Source organism: Oncorhynchus kisutch, linkage group LG22 (genome assembly GCF_002021735.2).
Source record: "Oncorhynchus kisutch isolate 150728-3 linkage group LG22, Okis_V2, whole genome shotgun sequence".
Classification (NCBI taxonomy): domain Eukaryota; kingdom Metazoa; phylum Chordata; class Actinopteri; order Salmoniformes; family Salmonidae; genus Oncorhynchus; species Oncorhynchus kisutch.
The window spans coordinates 2,928,505-2,949,420 of record NC_034195.2 but is presented as its reverse complement, the minus strand read 5'-3'; the positions used below and the strand labels follow the sequence as shown (position 1 = coordinate 2,949,420).

Genomic DNA, 20,916 nt, shown 5'->3' with positions numbered 1-20,916 from the left:
GTAAATTTCTATGGCAACAAATCCTTCAAAACTAACCTGCTCTCGGGCAGTATAATTCACGGCTAACTCCACTTACCCTGAAAGAAATGACTGAGCCGGAAGTTGAACACCAATGAAATAATATTCCCTCCCTCTTGCAAAGATTGTGTCATCATCCCATCATTTGAGGAAGATGACTAATTCAATATTTTATTATTATTATTATTCTTTTAAATTTCATGCAATGTAAAGCTTTTGTATTACTTCAAAAGTATATAGATAGGAATGGGGGAAAAAAGGTGCTTGTGCATTGATAAGCACACTAAAGATGGCATTAACGATAAAATGAAAGCTGCAATTTTAAAAGAGGAAGGTCCTAAAAATGGTCAAAGACTCCAGCCACCCTAGTCATAGACTGTTCACTCTGGTACCGCATGGCAAGCGGTACCGGAGCTCCCAAATCTAGGTCCAAGAGGCTTCTGAACAGCTTCTACAGCTAATCAAATGGCTAACCAGGCTATTTGCACCCCCCCCCCCCCACACACACACACACATACACTGCTGCTACTCTCTGTTATTATCTATGCATAGCCACTTTAATAATCCTACTTGCATGTACATAATTACCTCAACTACCTTAACCGGTACCCCTTGTATATACCCCCACTATTGTTATTTACTGCTGCTCCTTAATTATTCGTTTTTCTCATCTATTACTTTTTTTGTATTTTCTTAAAACTTCATTGTTGGTTAAGGGCTTGTACGTAAGCATTTCGCTGTAACCTGTTGTATTCGGCACATGTGACAATTGTATTTTATTTCACACCATAGCCTGCTGAATTTGCAAGATAACTTTTCTTTCATTTTGATTTCGGAACAAATGAAAATGTGGCTCTGATTTGCCCATAGATTGATGTTTCAGCATTGTCTCAATTAAGATTTTGCCGTTCACCTAGCCATGTGTGACATGCACACGCAATGGGTGTTAAACTTCTGATCTCAAATGCACTTTGTACAAGTGTAAAGAGGTAACATAGCACTGACATACAAACTGTATGAGTAATTGTTAGTAAGGATTTCATACATTTGTCCTTCCCTGACTGATTTTCATATGTTCCAACACTTATCTTACCCCCTCTTTCACCTGCTCCATTTTTGTCCTTGTTGTCCAGGATTCTGTCAAGGTTGGTTGGTCTTAATCTGTGTGTTTGTGAGTGTGTGTGGATTTTCTCAAAATCCTGACTGTGAATTAGTGTGTCCTTCTGCCCATTTGTATGATACTGTCTAATTAAATCTTTCTCATATACATACCATTTTACAAGCCAAAATATAATTTTACTGGCACTACAGTAAATATTGTTCAAATTAGTTGTGGTTTGCAATAAACGTATACACATATCTATGTTTAAATCGGAGCCTGCACCGTTTATACTTGCATGTATGCCCCCCAATCTGCCATCAATCGTAAACGGTCTGTGGAATTGCTCGGAGATAAACACTTTAAATTGCGTGGACGTCACGGTCAGGTAGAGCGCAGTGAAAGTCGCTCGTGAACCTAGAACCGGGCAAACCCAATAGGTACAGTGATCAGCATAGTGACGCAGCAATGTCTCGCACGAGCTTCCCATCATTAATTTCACAAGTTATCAGGGGTTTAGCATTGAATGGCACTGGACCTGATGCTCAGCGTTGTCGGTGAGCAATGAGGTCCTATTAGATGTGGTTTCATCTCGACTTCATATCTATCAGTTGTGGGAATTTACAAGGAAGGTTGATCTAACTTGGAAACAGCGAAGATGGACGTATCGCAAACCAACTACTGTCTATTTAGTGATATCTCAAATTCGGTAAATATCGAGACAAAATTAATTTTACCGAATTGCTGCAAAGTGGTCCGGTGGCGCAGCCGTGTCATATAGGCATCCTGGAGAGTGTGGCTAGCCGAGTCACTGCGTTCGAACCTCAGAGAAGAATTTGCGGTGACAAGCAGGTTAATTTGAAAAGCCCGTGAGAAAATCTCTCACTTGTAATTATGTGATTGATGGTCTAACGACTTGAACTTTTCTCTCCGCTATCTTTATTAAAGAACGAAAAGGTTGCATTCATTTGGAATTGAAGGGATCATATCAAGTCTCTCTCATGGATTGTGCCGATGTTGTATTTTACTTTGAATTCAAGCCCACAGAGTCGCCTTAGGGACTTGCCAACTGATATTTGTTTCATTTTTCAACACCGCTGCATTGGATCAAAAATGGATTTGTCATTGTAGACTACTCCTGCCTGCTGCTGAAGACCGCGCTCTCCTTTGGGTGTTTTGGACTTTTCTTTCTCAACGATGCAGCTCATCCGACTAGCGTGGGCTTTAACGGGAGCTGCAATCTGCTGTTTCGTTATCCTCCTTATTCACTCACATGTTCTAAAAGAAGGTAATTCCTTATTTATCTCTTCTTGCCATTGTAGACCATTATTCTGAAACACACGTTCTATTTTACAAAAACTATGGCATCCTTTTCAAAGACTTTGTATTCATGCAATTTTATTGCATACGGTTTGGTCTAAGTACTTGGTTTGTGAAGATGATTGGTGGTCTGTGTTTCAACTATAAGACACCTATATGTCCCCTAAAATAATGATTTTAAGTATGCATAGATTTGTAAGCTGTAGTTAATCAAATATACACATTTCAACAGGTAATATTACAGTAAATAGTATGCCTGGTGCATATATATGACGTGTGTGTGTGTGAGTGATGAGGAGAGAGAGACAAAATGAAGAAAACTGAGAGAAAGACAGAGAGAGAGAGAGAGAGAGAGAGGGAGAGGGAGAGAGAGAGTGATGTTTTAGGGCAGTGGGTTGAGAGCTAGAAAGGTCTTCGTTAAAATTATTGATTTAGTTATTCTTCAATAGATGACACCAGAGTCATACTGATGTGCAATGCCAGGGGTCAATTGTAATGATATGTTATTAGATTTTTTTGGGGTGACTAATACATACAGTACTCAGTTCGATACACACAGTACATGCAGTTCGATGTTCCAAATTACATTCACATTTGCAGAGAATGCCAGCCACATGTTTTGGCTTTTGAAAGGGTCTGTTGTAATCATACGTTTACAGACAACAGTGGTTGCACACACTTAATGGTCATCATTTTAATTCACAATAAGATTGGTGTCCACTAATGCAATTGTGCCAGAAAATAATTACATCAAATTTGGAGATTGGAGTCCAAAAGGAATGTGATGGCGAGAGCTGTTGCAAACAATTAACTTGGCTTGTTCCTGGTGAGTGGGTAATCCACTGCTTTGTGACGGGTGCCTGGAATGGAAGAATGGGTGACGCACCGTGTCTCTTTCCCCTGCAAGTGGGCTTTGTAGGAATAAATGGCACAACCATTCCTTCATCCCCCTTCACCCCATGTTCCTGCTGAATCTTTGTGAGAAAAGCACACTGGTAAAATGAAGTGCTTTGTAACACCAAAACTAGTGGTAACTGAGCTGCCACTGACTTGAAGGAAACCAAACCTTAACTTTGCTGGAGTATTGAAACACATCGTGCAGAGATGTTTTGAAACCTAACATGGTGTGTTGAGTGTTATACAACACCTTGCCAGGGACTGGGAGCACTACTGGAAAGGCTTGAAAACATTATGTTGGTGTTTCGAGTCCTGTGTAGTGCCGAATTAGATATCTTCTTTGTTGGTGTCTTTTCCTCTCTCTGAAGCTTCTAAACACCGTTATATCTAAATGACTATAATGTTATAATGTTTTAAACAAATCATTGACATGACTTGCATACATTTAAAAAATATATATATATTTTGGGGGGTATTTTTGTCACTGTATTGAGACAGTTATGAAATGAGAGAGGGGATAAACAGATTGAAGAGATGGAGTGGTGAATTGAACCCTAGTTGACGGTGGGGAAGAGGGGGTGCCGTGTCTAAGCCGTTTGCTTTCTCACTTGACTTGCATTTTTATTAAGTATATGTTTGTTTTTGTTGACAATTTCATTTCACCCCAACATTCATTTCTTACAGTGTGGTTGAGTGGGTACAATTCCAACGAAATGTACAGCCGTACTGGCCCTTCTGTTTATAATCTGTCTAAATAAAGCTAAATAAATCAAAGTATTCTCAGCCCTGAAATCATCAATCAATATTTAAACCATTAATTGAATGAGAAATACAGTTTTTGTGTTTTGATGCTACATTTTACATGCACTGAAACCCTCAGTGTTTTCACAACACTCTTAAAAACACCCATATTAAGGTTGAAGAACCACTTTGGGTGTTTCAGGGGATGTCATTTATATTTGAAAACACATTCTGTGCATTAAAACACTTACCTTTGGTTTATATTCAAACACCAGATCTCATCTTAAGTGCACTACTTTTCATTAAGCAATCATGCTGTTTTGAGACCTTTTCTATGTTTACAGTGCAGAATGACCCATTGTGAACAGTAATTGCTCTCCCATGCATGCCCTATGTTTTACCAAGAGATTAAGTGCGAGTTCCCAATTTTGTTTACGAGATTAGAGACATTTCTTTATAAGATTCATTTGAATGGACGAGGTTAGTGGGTAGTTGCCATAATGGCCTAAGGTCATTTTCATATAAAAGGACACATGAGCACTAACATGTGTTCATGGGAGCATGTCAAATGAAAGATTAGTCTATATTTTTCATAAATTAAGACCCCTGCCAACTACTGAACACATATTAAGTATATGATATATTTTCTGCCTTCTGCAAGTTTAAAAAATATTTCCTTGAAATGTCATTACAAAAACCCCACATATATTTAAGATATTTTCCAGTTACTGTAATGATCTTCCCTCTTGAGGAGGCAAGGTAATCAAAGTTCAGATTACAGTAACTGTTTTCGTTCTCTTTCTGTCATCTGGTGGTCAATGCAAGAGTGCGAAAAGTCTGGACTCTCTCTCTGTCTCTCTCCAATTGTCACATTTTCTGTCGCTTTCTGACAACTACTAACACTGAGCACCGACCGACAACGGTCAATCTGAACCAATCATAGATGTATGTATATATATATATATATATCACAGGTTTGGACAGCACAGTGCAGTACATTATAGTACAGTAGAGCACAGTAGAGTACAGTAAAGAAAAGTACAGTACAGTCGAATAAAGTGGAGTAGAGTTCAGTACAGTACACAGGAGAGCACAGTACAGTAGAATAAAGTGGAGTAGAGTTCAGTACAGAACACAGGAGAGCACAGTACAGTAGAATAAAGTGGAGTAGAGTTCAGTACAGAACACAGGAGAGCACAGTACAGTAGAATAAAGTGGAGTAGAGTTCAGTACAGTACACAGGAGAGCACAGTAGAGTTGAGTAGACTGTAATGTGCTGTATTGAACTAAACTCTACTGCAGCGTTTCCCAAAGTTGGTCAAGCCCCAACTTTGGGGCTTGAACGAACCATTTCATACAATAGTGCGTTGAATTTGTCCTCTGGTGTGACATCGTTATTTAATGTCAATATAAAGGAAAGTTAATGATTCAGAAAAAGACACAAAAATTATTTTTACACATTATTAGTTACTTCTGTATATAAATCAGTCCTCATATTCCAGAATTTCAATTGAAAAACACATAATTTCCTTGTACAATGACGGTAACGAAGTGTTTCCATATTAAATTATGTGTAAGATTATTGAGAATTTAACCAAACGTAGATTTAAAAAATATATATATAATAATTTACTTGTGTATTATGATGATGTTACCTGTCATATGCTTAACAATTATTTTTACATTTTGTCCAAGACAACACGTTCTATTCCTTTTCATTTATCAATGTCTCTACATAGGACATTATGTCACACTGTTGGACACGACAGGCAGTCACATTCTACAGTTAAAACATAATGATGCTTTCAGAAGTTTCTGACCACTGTAAAAGACAACTTCTAAACATTAGAAATGGATCCTCGTCAAATATTTTAAAGTGTACTCATTCCAATTACAGAGCCTCGAGAGAGAGAGAGAGAGAGAGAGTGCTGTTTTGTTATTTTTAGTAAACTTCCCAGTCGGCTGTGGGTAATTTGCACGCCTGCTGCCTTAATCCTTGGGTATTGTAGCCATTTCTCAGGCTTACTCTCTGGAATCGAACCCTGATTCCCCATTTCCTGTGGTCACCACAGTATCACAGAATTAGCGTCAAAAGTTGATAGGGATGCCACAAAGGGCATGCAATCAGCTTGAGGTTATCTAGAGTCACAAACAATTTTGGGGGCACCCAAGACGACCCCACAAGGGTTTTGGGTTTGATAAATGCACCCATCATCGAAGTTCAATCTTCTTTGGCATGTAAAGCTCTAGAATTTCCACAGTTAACGTTGGAGTGATGAAAGGATCCATAACTGATGAGCCATTAGCAGTTTCAATGTACTGGTCATGTGATTACAGACTTGCATGGCATAATCGTTGAGACAAGCATATGCTACTGGTAGGATCAACCAGGTAGCCCCTAGCAGCATTGAGGTTAACCTGTGTGCACCCTGCAGGAGGCCTTGACCTGCCCACAGCCGAAGCCGTGGGAACCAAGTCGCCCCTTGAGAGGTGATATATTAGAGAGTTGGTAAAGGAGTATACCACACTATGGAGCCAACGACAGAGTTTTAGAAAAGTAATGTGTCTCTGATGCTGGCATGTACTGAACTGCCCTGCCCTGCCCTGCCCTGCTCTGACTTAGGAATTGCTGCCTGGGCGTGCCATGACCCGCACAGATATAACATCGGAGGACCACAAAGATAGGCGGGTTGACTGGGTCTCGCTCGGAGTGAGGTCGGTCAGGGCATATTGGATGCGGGGTGAACATTCTCCAAAAGAGGCCCTTTCGATGGGGGCCCTGCCAGGGTGTATCACATATGTCAATTGGTCAGGAGAAGTGAAGCTGTTGGGACAGTCAGAGTGGTACCAAGGAGATGGTTTGTCAAATGCAGGATGTGAGAACCAGGGGTATGAGCAGCACAGCCAGGCCCTAATATCCACCTGCACAATCAATAGGGCCAGGTAAAAGAAAATTGAACGTTCCCAGGTGGCAGAGACATTTCCCTGAGGTCGCTGGAAGATTAGTCACCTGCATGGAGTGAGAACCAGGCATGGGAGAATAAGTATGTAGAATTTGCACTCAGAACAACTTATAAGGATCGAAATTGCAAAAGGATATGAATAGGTATCATACTGTAGATTTTATTTGATGAATAATAAGCCTAAAAAGGTCATTTTATACGTTTATTGATGGGTTATGTCCAGAGTGACAGCAATTTCCTCTGGCGTGAGACCATCTTCATGTTACACCAATGAAAGAAAGCTGTCACACCATTGGACATCTCATTCTGTATGGTCCATTTGGGTTTTATTGTGAAGGGATGAATCGAAATGTACAGAAACTGTACCTGGAGGAAATTGAGGGAGAGTCATGCTTTTTACATTTCAGTCAAGGAAAAGGTTTAGTATTTTTTCAGTCTAGTCCAGGGGAGCGTCATGTAAATTGTAATTGATGAAATGTCAATATTTCTCAGTGTTTTAGAATTAGTTGCTTATTTGGCTACATCGATATGCCCCTCATCTCTGATTCTCTACTGGGTGTGCAATATCAAGTGTGCCTATAGGCTCTATAGTGTGGTCTCAATTAGAAGTCGACCAATTATGATTTTTCAACACCGATACCGATTATTGGAGGACCAAAAAAGCCGATATAGATTAATCGGCCAATTTGTAATAATGACAATTACAACAATACTGAATGAACACTTATTTTAACTTAATATAATACATCAATAAATTCAATTTAGCCTCAAGTAAATAATGAAACATGTTCAATTTGGTTTAAATAATGCAAAAACAGAGTTTTGGAGAAGAAAGTAAAAGTGCAATATGTGCTATGTAAGAAAACTAACGTTTCAGTTCCTTGCTCAGAACATGAGAACACATGAAAGCTGGTGGTTCCTTTTAACATGAGTCTTCAACATTCCCAGGTAAGAAGTTTTAGGTTGTAGTTATTATAGGAATTATAGGACTATTTCCCTCTATACCATTTGTATTTCATTAACCTTTAACTATTGATGTTCTTATAGGCACTTTAGTATTGCCAGTGTAACAGTATAGATTCCGTCCCTCTCCTTGCTCGGCCCGAACCAGCAACACAACGACAACAGCCACCATCGAAGGAGCGTCACCCATGCAGAGCAAGGGGAACAACTCCTAGAAGGCTCAGAGCGAGTGACATTTGAAACACTATTAGCGCATGATAACTAGCTAGCCATTTCACTTCGGTTACACCAGCCTCATCTTGGGAGTTGATAGGCTTGAAGTCATAAACAGCGCAATGCTTGACACACAACGAAGAGCTGCTGACAAAACGCATAAAAGTGCTGTTTGAATGAATGTTTACGCGCCTACTTCTGCGTACCACCGCTCAGTCAGATACTTAGATACTTGTATGCTTGTATGGTCAGTCAGATTATATGCAACGCAGGACACGCTAGATAATATCTAGTAGTATCATCAACCATGTGTAGTTAACTAGTGATTACGATTGATTGTTTTTTATAAGATAAGTTTAATGCTAGCTAGCAACTTACCTGGGCTTACTGCATTCGCGTAACAGGCAGTCTCCTTGTGCAACGAGAGTTGTGCTGGACTTGTTAACTGTAAGATTGCAAGATTGGCTTCCCTGAGCTGACAAGGTGAAAATATGTCGTTCTGCCCCTGAACGAGTCAGTTAACCCACCGTTTCTAGGCCGTCATTGAAAATAAGAACGTGTTCTTAACTGACTTGCCTAGTTATTATTTTTTATTTTTATAATCGGCAAATCGGCACCCAAAAATACCGATATCCGATTGTTATGAAAACTTGAAATCGGCCCTAATTAATCGGTCAAACTCTAGTCTCAATCAAATGATCCATAGCCTATAGGCTATAATCTACAAAGTGCATCCTAGGAGAAGCACAGAGCAAAGTTATATTTTGAAGAAAAGTATTTTTGCTCTGCTGGGATGGTGTAAATAAAACTGGGCTGCATTACACACTGCAATGGATATTCTCACCCTGAGCTCTGGCCTGCTGTACTCTTGTTGATCAAAACTTTTTTGGGGCAATTTAGGAGTCAAATTTTTAATTAGGCCTATTTCCAAAAAGTATGTATCTTCCACGTAGACTAATCTATAGCCTATGTGCGGTTCAGTTTGAAAAACTGTGCGCGAAGATGAGAAGAAGGACTGGAGGTTAACTTTGATAGCTTGCTACTATTATAATTGATTTGAATAAAAACTATATGTTTCTTGCCCATGATGTGTTTATCAGAGTTATTGAGTAACTTGTCATGCTGAAATGTTAAGCAACTGCCACGGCACAATCAATCAGAAATGGACAGCTCATGGTGCGGAAAGTAGGCAAATTCGAGGAAGCATAATTCATTTAAACTGTCTTCATTTTAATGAGACATTGAGACAAGAGGGCTTTGTGTTGGCACCTATTTCTTCATATTTAAGAAATAAGAGGTAGGCCTACCTGTGAAAGAAGAAATTAGGCTATAGGCTGCTATATCCATACATTTGTTGGCCAACTCCTGCACCCACCATGCACTCTTGAAATAGCCTACTTCCGTGTCAGTGAAGGGCTGGTCAAATGACCAAATTGCCCTCTAGTGGCCTCATGGGTGGAATTATATTAATATTCTTCAGAATTAAACATTATTTTTAAAAACATGCTGAAAATCTGGTGCTCTATTTCAGCGGTTTTGCTATATTTCAGTCTTCTGTGATGTATATAAAGTGTAATATTGGGGTGCAAAATCAAAATTGAATACATTTCAACTCCATATCTGACATTGTACATGCGTCTTCTTTTTTAAAGACCATAACCATGTGTGTGAGTTGTATACTTTTGTTTCAAAGTAGATTTGTTTAAGACTACCAAGAAACACTGTGTGACCCTGATTTAGCCCACTGTAGTAAAAGGTTCTTAAGTTAAAACCAGGATTTGAATTGAGGTGGTATGAGAGGGTATGCCATAGGCCTACCTTTTAGTCAAGAAAAATGGCAAAAGGCACAGGCCTACCCACTGTTAACTTAATATGTTGAAGATTTGAAAACCGGGCTGGTTATATAAAGTGATCTATAACAGTGCTTCGGTCCGTGATGCTTTAGGCTAGAAATAAGCTGTAAAATACGTGACTCCGATGCATATGGGGATATCATTGTTTAGTTTCTTTGACATTCAGAAGCTGCACTTCAACCTTCTATAGCCAAGGAGACAAACAATAGACTTGGCTTGGGAAGTAATCTAATGCTGTCACTATCAATTGATTAAGCTATTCACTTTCTGTACAATAGAAGATCTTTAAACCCAGACAGCTTTTAAGGAAACTCTTGTGACCTTCTCTCCTTGGGTTAAGCCAGGGATATCAAGGCACAAGGCAAGACCCATATGCAGGCACAGGAGGCAGATGGTTGCAGTCTTAAAATGTTTAATAATCCAAAATGAGTAGGCCAGAGAATGGTCATGGACAGGCAAAAAGGTCAAAACCAGATCAGAGTCCAGGAACAGAGTGGCAGACAGGCTCGTGGTCAAGGCAGGCAGAATGGTCAGGCAGGTGGGTACAAAGTCCAGAAACAGGCAAGGGTCAAAACCAGGACTAGAAAAAGAGAAGAGCAAAAGGAGTACAGGAAAAACAAGCTGGTTGACTTGACTAAACATACAAGATGAACGAACTGGCACAGAGAGACAGGAAACACAGGGATAAATACACTGGGGAAAATAAGTAACACCTGGAAGGGGTGGATACAATCACAGGTGAAACAGATCAGGGCGTGACAAGGGAAGCAGAGTAGCCAACAAGCTTCCATTTGTCTGCATCTGTGGGCATATGGGGTGGAAAGCTAGGCCTTTGAAAGTACCATGCTCAGATTCCTAATTACATCTCAGATTTAATTGTTTGCAAACATGTACAGTTGCATTGCAACCAAGAAGTGAGGGTATACAGTAGGCGTGTTCTCTGCTATCCACTTTGTTTAAATTATGTAGTCACACCAAAGGACCAAGAAACTAACCCCTTTTATGGAACTGGCAGAAAAATTTAAAATTTTCATTCATATTTCTAATAAAGCTTAGTCTATTCAGACCATGTGCTCCAGCAATGTCTTCTGTACTTCTTCATTGCAAGATAACCCTCACCGTGCAATGTTGCACAAACTCTTTTTTTTTTGTCACACCATGTGGACATTGATTTCATTTTGTGACAAAACCAAATCAGAACTATTTTGAAATATCATGAATTGACTTGAAAATATCATGAATTGATTATTTCTTGAAAAATTCTTAAGAGTTTTGATTTACAAAGCAGAACAGGGGAATTGTATTTGTTTTTTAATTCATATGAAATGAACAGCATTGGAAAAGTATCACATTTGGTTCAACATTTGGGAATATTTGTGCAAATATCTGGTATTCCCTTGATCATTTTACATAAACAGTACTGACATAGTGGATATTTTTGCCATGATTTGTGTCTTTCAAATGAATATTGTCTGTGATTTTATTGAGCAGAGAGTGAAGAATAGAAGGGAATATGACGTAAGCAGCATTGTATTGTATGGTGCACAGCAAATTGGTTAGTTTTACAGTGTGGATTTTTCAGTGTAACATTTATATTGTTGATTCAGGAGTTAAATGAACAATCAGTGGTATTAAATAACCCCCGTGTTGGTGTTAATAACCAGTGTTAAACCAAACCACGCCCATCATTATCATATTTCCCAGCATGCTCTTTAGCATGTTGATTTTCTGAATTGTTTGTTTTTAATATCTGTGTTTTTGCATTATACATTGATTGGTTGATTAGAGTTATGCTACACAAAGATAAATAAAAAACATTCTAAGCTATTCCAATCTGTTAGTAGTTGGACTTATTACACCCATTACTGAAATGGTTGTGCCAGTTTAGATGATTTAAGTAGTCTCATTCAGCAATTCTGGTGCTACTCCTGAATGCAGATTGTGGGTGATTAACAGTTAATATTTCTAGATTTCAATAGGAATTACACATCACTTTGAAAGTGAGAAACATTTGACTTGCAGGCCTTTTTTTATCAAGATGTGTTTTTTTGTCAGAAATGCCTTCTGGAACGTGTAAACTTTATTGGGCCTTAAAAATAAACTTGTATGCTATCTGTAAAGACGAATAAAATTGTTAAATTACAAACGTAGTTGGTTTAGCTACAGAAAAAGTGAGCAACCTTCTCGTTAGACATGATTTACTGAGATAATGAGTGGGCAGGACATGCTGAGAGATGAGTTCAAATTGGTCTGCCATGTAGATCAATTCTGTATAACATGAGCTGGTCAGTATGTGTAGGTAATACATTCTAACACAGCTTTTTTGAAAGATATTACGTAGTAGAACTGCATAACTGTTGCTCTCCACTTTCTGAAGGACCGAGTTTTGAAATCAGTGGAATTTGTCACAAACCGGCTCAAAGCCCGTAACAAAAGGGAGACAACGTGGAGATAAGGAGTAACATACATATTTATTAAATAAGTAACTAAGTACAATATACAATGGTGTGTGTAATTAGTAATCAGTAGTGTAAGTGAGTGTTTTGCATGCATGAATGTGATAATGCAGGGTGTTGAACGGTGCCAAAGCAAACAACCAAAAACCACCAAGATTCACAACAAAATCTATAAAGGTGTCTGCATGGAGAGAGTCTCCTCCATGAATGGGGAAGTGGTGTATTTATCCTGGGAGACACCGGGCCCAGGTGTTTCCCATGTAGCTGACGACCCTCCCAACTCCACCCACCGGCATCCTAATAAGGAAACAAGAACAAAGAGAGAATACTGCAGACAGAGTGGGAGGGTCGTCACAAATTAGACTATGATAGAGGAGATGGTGAAAAATTCTGCCATTTGATTACAAATAAGCAGACGGAGTTGAAAAGAGAACACACAGAAGGCTGTTGTATAAAACACCTGTGTCTGGATTTAGAGCTTTGGCCATATGCTTTTTTCCCACACTCCAACAACTTTGGTAACCAATGCCTCAGTTCAAGGACTGTATCAGCTTTACGGATCTTTAATGGCCCTCCATGATGGAGAAAAGTGGCATAGCTGAAAACGGGTTTCTTGTTGCAGCTGTGTTAGCTTTCCTTTTAGGATCAATTTATTTGGCAGTCCCCGTCTTTGTAGAACATAGGTAATTTGCTAAGCTGCTACCAATTATTTATGTTAAAAAACTGGGTTGACAACCTGTGATCTGTCCTGATACTACAAAGTGGCTTCCTTTCCTTGTCTCTTCCTGCACTGATCATAAATAATTGGGCAGTTAAGTTAGTGCCTTGGTAAATGTATGATATTTAATTCACCATTCCTGTATTTTAAGACCACTAAGCCAGTGCACATGTGGGAAAGGAGATTCGGAGAGAATGCCATACACTGTTGTGATACGACAGGGCTATGTTCCACACTATGCTGTGAGTAGAGTTGGCACCACAGGTCTCAGAGTGGTGTGGCAAAACAAACATTCAGGGACCCATAGATTTTCCTGATCCTAAACAAGTAAAACTCTGGACATTATACGGTATGACATAATTAGTCTGTTGTAAAAAGGTTTCATGTCAGCTATGATGGGACCAGAATGTTTCGAATCAGTTCACATGGTTTAAAAAGAAATCCTCGAATGACTCCTGGAGGATGAAAACCCTGTCAAACTGTAGCAACCTTGTACTTGTTCATATGAATTGTATTTTGAAGAAGGTTTGCATCGTTTAGTCCTGCCCTATGCAACTGTAGGCCTAATTACAAGTTAACTTACAGTCTGTCTGCTATTGTGTTTATTGATTAATTCCAGTTAGTCATTTTGGATTTTAAAAGTCTAGGATTTATGAAGTCTAGGTAGTCTAGTCAGCCCAAGTTTCTCACAAACAAATGGGCTATAACTAAATACACAATGTTACCGCTTCGTTTTCCCTGACCAGAGCAACAGGGTGCATAGTAGGCAAGGCTATGTAGCTGCTGCTGTTAGTATGCCAACAGTTGATCAGACTGAAATATAGTTTCCACGCAATGTTTCCCTTCAGCATGTCAGATCGCTAATGTAAATACACAATGTTACCGCTTCGTTTTCCCTGACCAGAGCAACAGGGTGCATAGTAGGCAAGGCTATGCAGCTGCTGCTGTTAGTATGCCAACAGTTGATCAGACTGAAATATAGTTTCCACGCAATGTTTCCCTTCAGCATGTCAGATCGCTAATGTAAATACACAATGTTACCGCTTCGTTTTCCCTGACCAGAGCAACAGGGTGCATAGTAGGCAAGGCTATGTAGCTGCTGCTGTTAGTATGCCAACAGTTGATCAGACTGAAATATAGTTTCCACGCAATGTTTCCCTTCAGCATGTCAGATCGCTAATGTAAATACACAATGTTACCGCTTCGTTTTCCCTGACCAGAGCAACAGGGTGCATAGTAGGCAAGGCTATGCAGCTGCTGCTGTTAGTATGCCAACAGTTGATCAGACTGAAATATAGTTTCCACGCAATGTTTCCCTTCAGCATGTCAGATCGCTAATGTAAATACACAATGTTACCGCTTCGTTTTCCCTGACCAGAGCATAGTAGGCAAGGCTATGCAGCTGCTGCTGTTAGTATGCCAACAGTTGATCAGATGTTTAGATGTTTAGGTGTTTGGCTGCTACATTTATGTAAAGAGTTTTTGTTTGTGTCTATCGGGAGTGATGTGTTATCAGGTTTGTTTGTGTCTATCGGGAATGATGTGTTATCAGGTTTGTTTGTGTCTATCGGGAATGATGTGTTATTAGGTTTGTTTGTGTCTATCGGGAATGATGTGTTATCAGGTTTGTTTGTGTCTATCGGGAGTGATGTGTTATCAGGTTTGTTTGTGTCTATCGGGAATGATGTGTTATCAGGTTTGTTTGTGTCTATCGGGAATGATGTGTTATCAGGTTTGTTTGTGTCTATCGGGAATGATGTGTTATCAGGTTTGTTTGTGTCTATCGGGAATGATGTGTTATCAGGTTTGGGAATGATGTGTTATCAGGTTTGGGAATGATGTGTTATCAGGTTTGCGCACCTTGAGCTTTGTTCGTTGTGCCTGTCATGCAAGACTTGTGGTTTCCCATGAATCTGATGTGAAGGACAGAGAAATTGTGTACGAGTTGACAAATCATGAGGCAAATCGAAAGAAGGCAAGCAGCCCTTTGCCCTTCTTTTTAAAGCTTTTTATCAATATATTAAACCAAATCAAAGGTGGTGTGGAGCTGCCACACTTGATTGAAAAGTTCTGTGGCAAATGCTGCCTCAACACACATATTATGGCAGCGAGGCTATGTGGAACAAGTTGTGTGAACCTTTCTTAAGTTGCAGTTACACCCCCAAAACGTCTGACTTTCCATGTGTTTCCACTTTCCAAACTGCTTTGACTTTGGGATCAGGAAGCATCATGACATAGATGATAGGGTCTGGGTTTGTTTATACGCCATGATAATAGAGATATTAACCATTATATGAAGAACAGCAACCGACGATGCATGATGTCAAAAGCAATTTCAAACTAATCATTTTTTCCCGGTCTCGATTTAAAGGCCAAACCAGGGAACCTTAATTTGTGGCATGGCCATGTAATGCAGAGTGTGATTGTTATTCTTATTTTCAATTTGGAGGGGGGGAAAAAAAGAAGCTGTTTAATGAATATCCCATATCAACTAATGTCACTTTCTCTTATTCCCTCATCCTTGAATAAATTGCATGCCAGTTGCAATTGTATTATTATGTTATGATTCAGGCTAAGTGAAAAGCAATATCATCATTTATCACTATTCATTATTTGTGATAATGAGTGGGCCTGGCTATAGCTGAGATGTTCATTCCACAATGTAGAGCATCACATTTAGTTAATTTGCTCTCATTGCCTTTTGCCTTTCACTATTTGTCTTCCTAATGTATCATGGGCGCCATGAATCACATCTCTCTACCTGAAATAGGAGAAATGGAAATGACAGAAAGTGTACCTGATTAGGATATGTAATAACTAGCAGTTGGTGTAGATCCTCAATAACCACCTGTATTAATAACCACCTGGAGCCTCTTTGGATTCTTAAAAAAAAGACCTTGTTAGTGGGGTTGCACTGAATAGTTTTATATTGATAGCAAAGTGACCTTCATTTGAATGAATTAATATACCATCAGATCTTAGTTGATGGAAATGCTTGAATTTCATTCTTAAAAGATCCTTTGTGCAGCAAATTATTTTGGCTCTTTCTCTTTGCGTATCTGTACATCAACTTTACTTATTTTCTATCATTTAAGATCTATATAAAGTATTGCATGCACAATGTTAGTTACTATATTCAAGAATAACTCGAAAGGCTTTCTCTGCTAGTAAATGTCACACTAAAACAAACTAGACAAGGAAGTGCCCTTGACAAATGGCTGTATTCACTTATCTATCCTGCGTCATCGATCAACCCAACATTTTTTGCCATGCATCTTTCAATCATCCATCCAACCTTCCTCCATCCATCCAACCTTCATCCAACCTTCATCCATCCATCCAACCTTCATCCAACCTTCATCCATCCATCCATCCATCCAACCTTCATCCAACCTTCATCCAACCTTCATCCATCCATCCACCCATCCATCCATCCATCCATCCATCCATCCATCCATCCATCCATCCATGAAACCACAACATTTATTAGGAAATGCTGTCTTTGTTAATGGTGGGGAAACATGCAGGTGCACATGTACAGTATACTGTATTGATTGTGTAAAGTCTAAACGCCACGGTCCATTTGTCAAAATTATTGTCATACTGTTGCCCACAAATGGTTTGTGGTAAAATGTAAACAAATGGTCAGATTCTTGCTGAATGATCTCAACAGTGGCTCACTTTTATAATGACGTTCACACCATAAACAGAAATATGCCAGGTTTGCATATTCTAACAGAGTAGATTACTTACTGTACGCTGCACAATACAAATTGTTATACTCAACAAAAACTCTGAATATGTCTTTGGAGATTAAGTGAATGTGCCCTTGTCAAACAAGCAATAAATGTAATTTAAAAACAGTACAAATGATAGAGTTCAAAGTCATATGGTCAGTCAGTAAATACAGGCGCATACACATACATTACATGAAAAGTGTTTGTGTTTATTCCACGTTCAATGCAGAGTCCTGTTGCTTTTCTTGATTCTCAGTCCTCTGAGAACTCTGTCTGAATGTCCCTATAATATAAAGGCCTTTAATGAAACGTTCACGTGACGAAGAAAGTGACTTGTGCCAAAAATCACACGCAACATTTGAACTTAAAGTGGTTGTGAATGTGGGCTTTAGCATTTCTTCATTAGCTGCTACCTTTCCTTTATCTTGTTTACACCTCCCTATTGAATGCGTCTCCCCCACCCCCTATATATGTCTGTTTAGACTTGGAGACAACAACTCTTGGTTTCTAGCTGTGCAGCATGGTAGATGGAGGAGTGAAGGATAGCAATGAACTGGAAGTAATGAGCAGACAGAGATGGGCAGATAGAAAGAACGCTACTGCCATTCTCTGTGGTTACCATGGGATACCCATTAGACTTTCATCTTTGGCTCTCTGACGCATCTTACATCATCTAAATGTTGACAGAATGCCAATTACTGCAAATAACTACCTTTCTCTTGGGCTTCAACTGGTGCTGAACCAGGTCTTTTCTGCGACATGTGATGCAATATAATTGAAGTAAAAACCTCTGCTTGTGGCATTCAGAAATGTATGGGGTATAGAGCTTGGTATAGACAGCAATTTTCCAATATGTCTGTTGAGGCCAATTCCTTTTGGATGGCAGCTGGTTCTGGAGATGGCAGACAGGTTCTGGAGATGGCAGACAGGTTCTGGAGATGGCAGACAGGTTCTGGAGATGGCAGACAGGTTCTGGAGATGGCAGACAGGTTCTGGAGATGGCAGACAGGTTCTGGAGATGGCAGACAGGTTCTGGAGATGGCAGACAGGTTCTGGAGATGGCAGACAGGTTCTGGAGATGGCAGACAGGTTCTGGGTAGTATAAATAAAGGTTTGGGTGACCTGGTGGGTCACAATACATTTTCAAAAGCTTTATAAATGTCACAATATGTTTATGCAAAAAATAAAGACATTTCTGTCAATTTTGATTTCTTCATTGAAACCATGTATTGGTAGATGGAGTGCATATTCTGATGAAACATCTTTCATGTTTACCTTTAGCCATGTACACACAAGCTACATGAAAAATTCCTTTTCAGTCGAATGCAACCATTTTGAAATGTTGACCTCTGTCACTTTTCTTCATGGAAATAAGCTGTCAAGCTTTGATATCTCCATGTGAAAAGAGGAAGATGTGATAACCGTTATCAGACTCTCTTTCACTGGCCACCTGAGCAGTGGGAATTAGAGTGATAAGATACTTTTGACCATGTAGTGTATGTGGACACCAGCCTCCACTCGTCTGGGATAGCATTCCACTAGATGTTGGAACATTGCTGCAGGGACTGATGCTAGGCGATTAGCCCTGGCTCGCTGTCAGCGTTCCAATTCATCCTAAAGGTGTTCGATGGAGTTGAGGTCAGGGCTCTGTGCAGGCTAGTCAAGTTCTTCCACACCGATCTCGACAAACCATTTCTGTATGAACCTCGCTTTGTGCACGGGGGCCATTGTCATGCTGAAACAGGAAAGGGCCTTCCCCAAACTGTAACAAAGTTGGAAGCACAGAATACTCTATAATGTAATTGTATGCTGTCACATCCATGAAAAACAGCCCCAGACCATTATTCCACTGCAATTTACAGGTGACACTATGCATTCAGGCAGGTAGGTTTCTCCTGGCATCTGACAAACCCAGATTAGTCTGTCAGACTGCCATATGGTGAAGAGTGATTTCATTACTCCAGAGAATGTTTCCACTGCTCCAAAGTTCAATGGCGGCGAGCTTTACACCACTCCAGCCAACGCTTGGCATTGCGCATGGTGATCTTAGGCTTGTGTATGGCTGCTCGGCCATGAAAACCTATATCATGAAGCTAACGAACAGTTCTTGTGTGACGTTGCTTCCAGAGGAAAATTGGAACTGGTAAGAGAGAGAGAGTTGCAACCAAGGACAGACAATTATTACATGCTACGCGCTTCAGCACTCGGCAGTCCCGTTCTGTGAGCTTGTGTGGCCTACCACTTCGCCGCTGAGCCGTTGTTGCTCCTATATGTTTCCACTTCCCAATAACAGCACTTACGGTTCACCAGGAAAATGTTATGAACTGACTTGTTGTAAAGGTGTCATCCTCTGACGGTGCCTTGAAAGTCACTGAGCTCTTCAGTAAGGCCATTCTACTGCCAATGTTTGTCTATAGAGATAACATGGCTGTGAGCTTGATTTTATACACTTGTCAGCAACGAGTATGGCTGAAATAGCTGAATCCACAAATTTGAAGGGTTGTCCATATACTTTTGTATATGTACAGTGGGGCAAAAAAGTATTTCGTCAGCCACCAATTGTGCAAGTTCTCCCACTTAAAGATGAGAGGCCTGTAATTTTCATCACTTCAACAAAAACAAAATCTGAAAATCACATTGTAGGATTTCTAATGAATTTATTTACAAATTATGGGGGAAAATAAGTAAATAAATAATAAGTTTGGTCAATAACAAAAGTTTATCTCAATACTTTGTTATATACCCTTTGTTGGCAATGACAGGTCAAACGTTTTCTGTAAGTCTTCACAAGGTTTTCACACACTGTTGCTGGTATTTTGGCCCATTCCTCCATGCAGATTTCCTCTAGAGCAGTGATGTTTTGGGGCTGTTGCTGAGCAACACGGACTTTCAACTCCCTCCATAGATTTTCTATGGGGTTGAGATCTGGAGACTGGCTAGGCCACTCCAGGACCTTGAAATGCTTCTTACGAAGCCACTCCTTCGTTGCCCGAGCGGTATTTTTGGGATCATTGTCATGCTGAAAGACCCAGCCACGTTTCATCTTCAATGCCCTTGCTGATGGAAGGAGGTTTTCACTCATAATCTCATGATACATGGCCCCATTCATTCTTTCCTTTACACGGATCAGTCGTCCTGGTCCCTTTGAAAAACAGCCCCAAAGCATAATGTTTCCACCCCCATGCTTCACAGTAGGTATGGTGTTCTTTGGATGCAACTCAGCATTCTTTGTCCTCCAAACATGACGAGTTGAGTTTTCCCAAAAAGTTATATTTTGGTTTCATCTGACCATATGACATTCTCCCAATCTTCTTCTGGATCGTCCAAATGCTCTCTAACAAACTTCAGATGGGCCTGGACATGTACTGGCTTAAGCAGGGGGACACGTCTTGCACTGCAGGATTTGAGTCCCTGGCGGCGTAGTGTGTTACTGATGGTAGGCTTTGTTACTTTGGTACCAGCTTTCTGCAGGTCATTCACTAGGTCCCCCTGTGTGGTTCTGGGATTTTTGCTCACCGTTCTTGTGATCATTTTGACCCCACGGGGTGAGATCTTGCGTGGGGGCCCCAGATCGAGGGAGATTATCAGTGGTCTTGTATGTCTTCCATTTCCTAATAATTGCTCCCACAGTTGATTTCTTCAAACCAAGCTGCTTACCTATTGCAGATTCAGTCTTCCCAGCCTGGTGCAGGTCTACAATTTTGTTTCTGGTGTCCTTTGACAGCTCTTTGGTCTTGGCCATAGTGGAGTTTGGAGTGTGACTGTTTGAGGTTGTGGACAGGTGTCTTTTATACTGATAACAAGTTCAAACAGGTGCCATTAATACAGGTAACAAGTGGAGGACAGAGGAGCCTCTTAAAGAAGAAGTTACAGGTCTGTGAGAGCCAGAAATCTTGCTTGTTTGTAGGTGACCAAATACTTATTTTCCACCATAATTT

General features: G+C 40.0%; 1 protein-coding gene across 1 annotated transcript in view; it reads left to right on the top strand.

Annotated features, from left to right (window-relative positions):
* The first annotated feature begins 1,460 nt into the window (after positions 1–1,460).
* The window catches only part of LOC109867644 (chemokine-like protein TAFA-5), a 109,968-nt gene continuing 90,512 nt past the window's right edge, over positions 1,461–20,916 (top strand). The window contains exon 1 of the mRNA XM_020456897.2: positions 1,461–2,405. Coding sequence (XP_020312486.1) covers positions 2,315–2,405 — 91 coding nt within the window. The 5' untranslated portion in view covers positions 1,461–2,314. The remainder of the gene's footprint in view (positions 2,406–20,916) is intronic.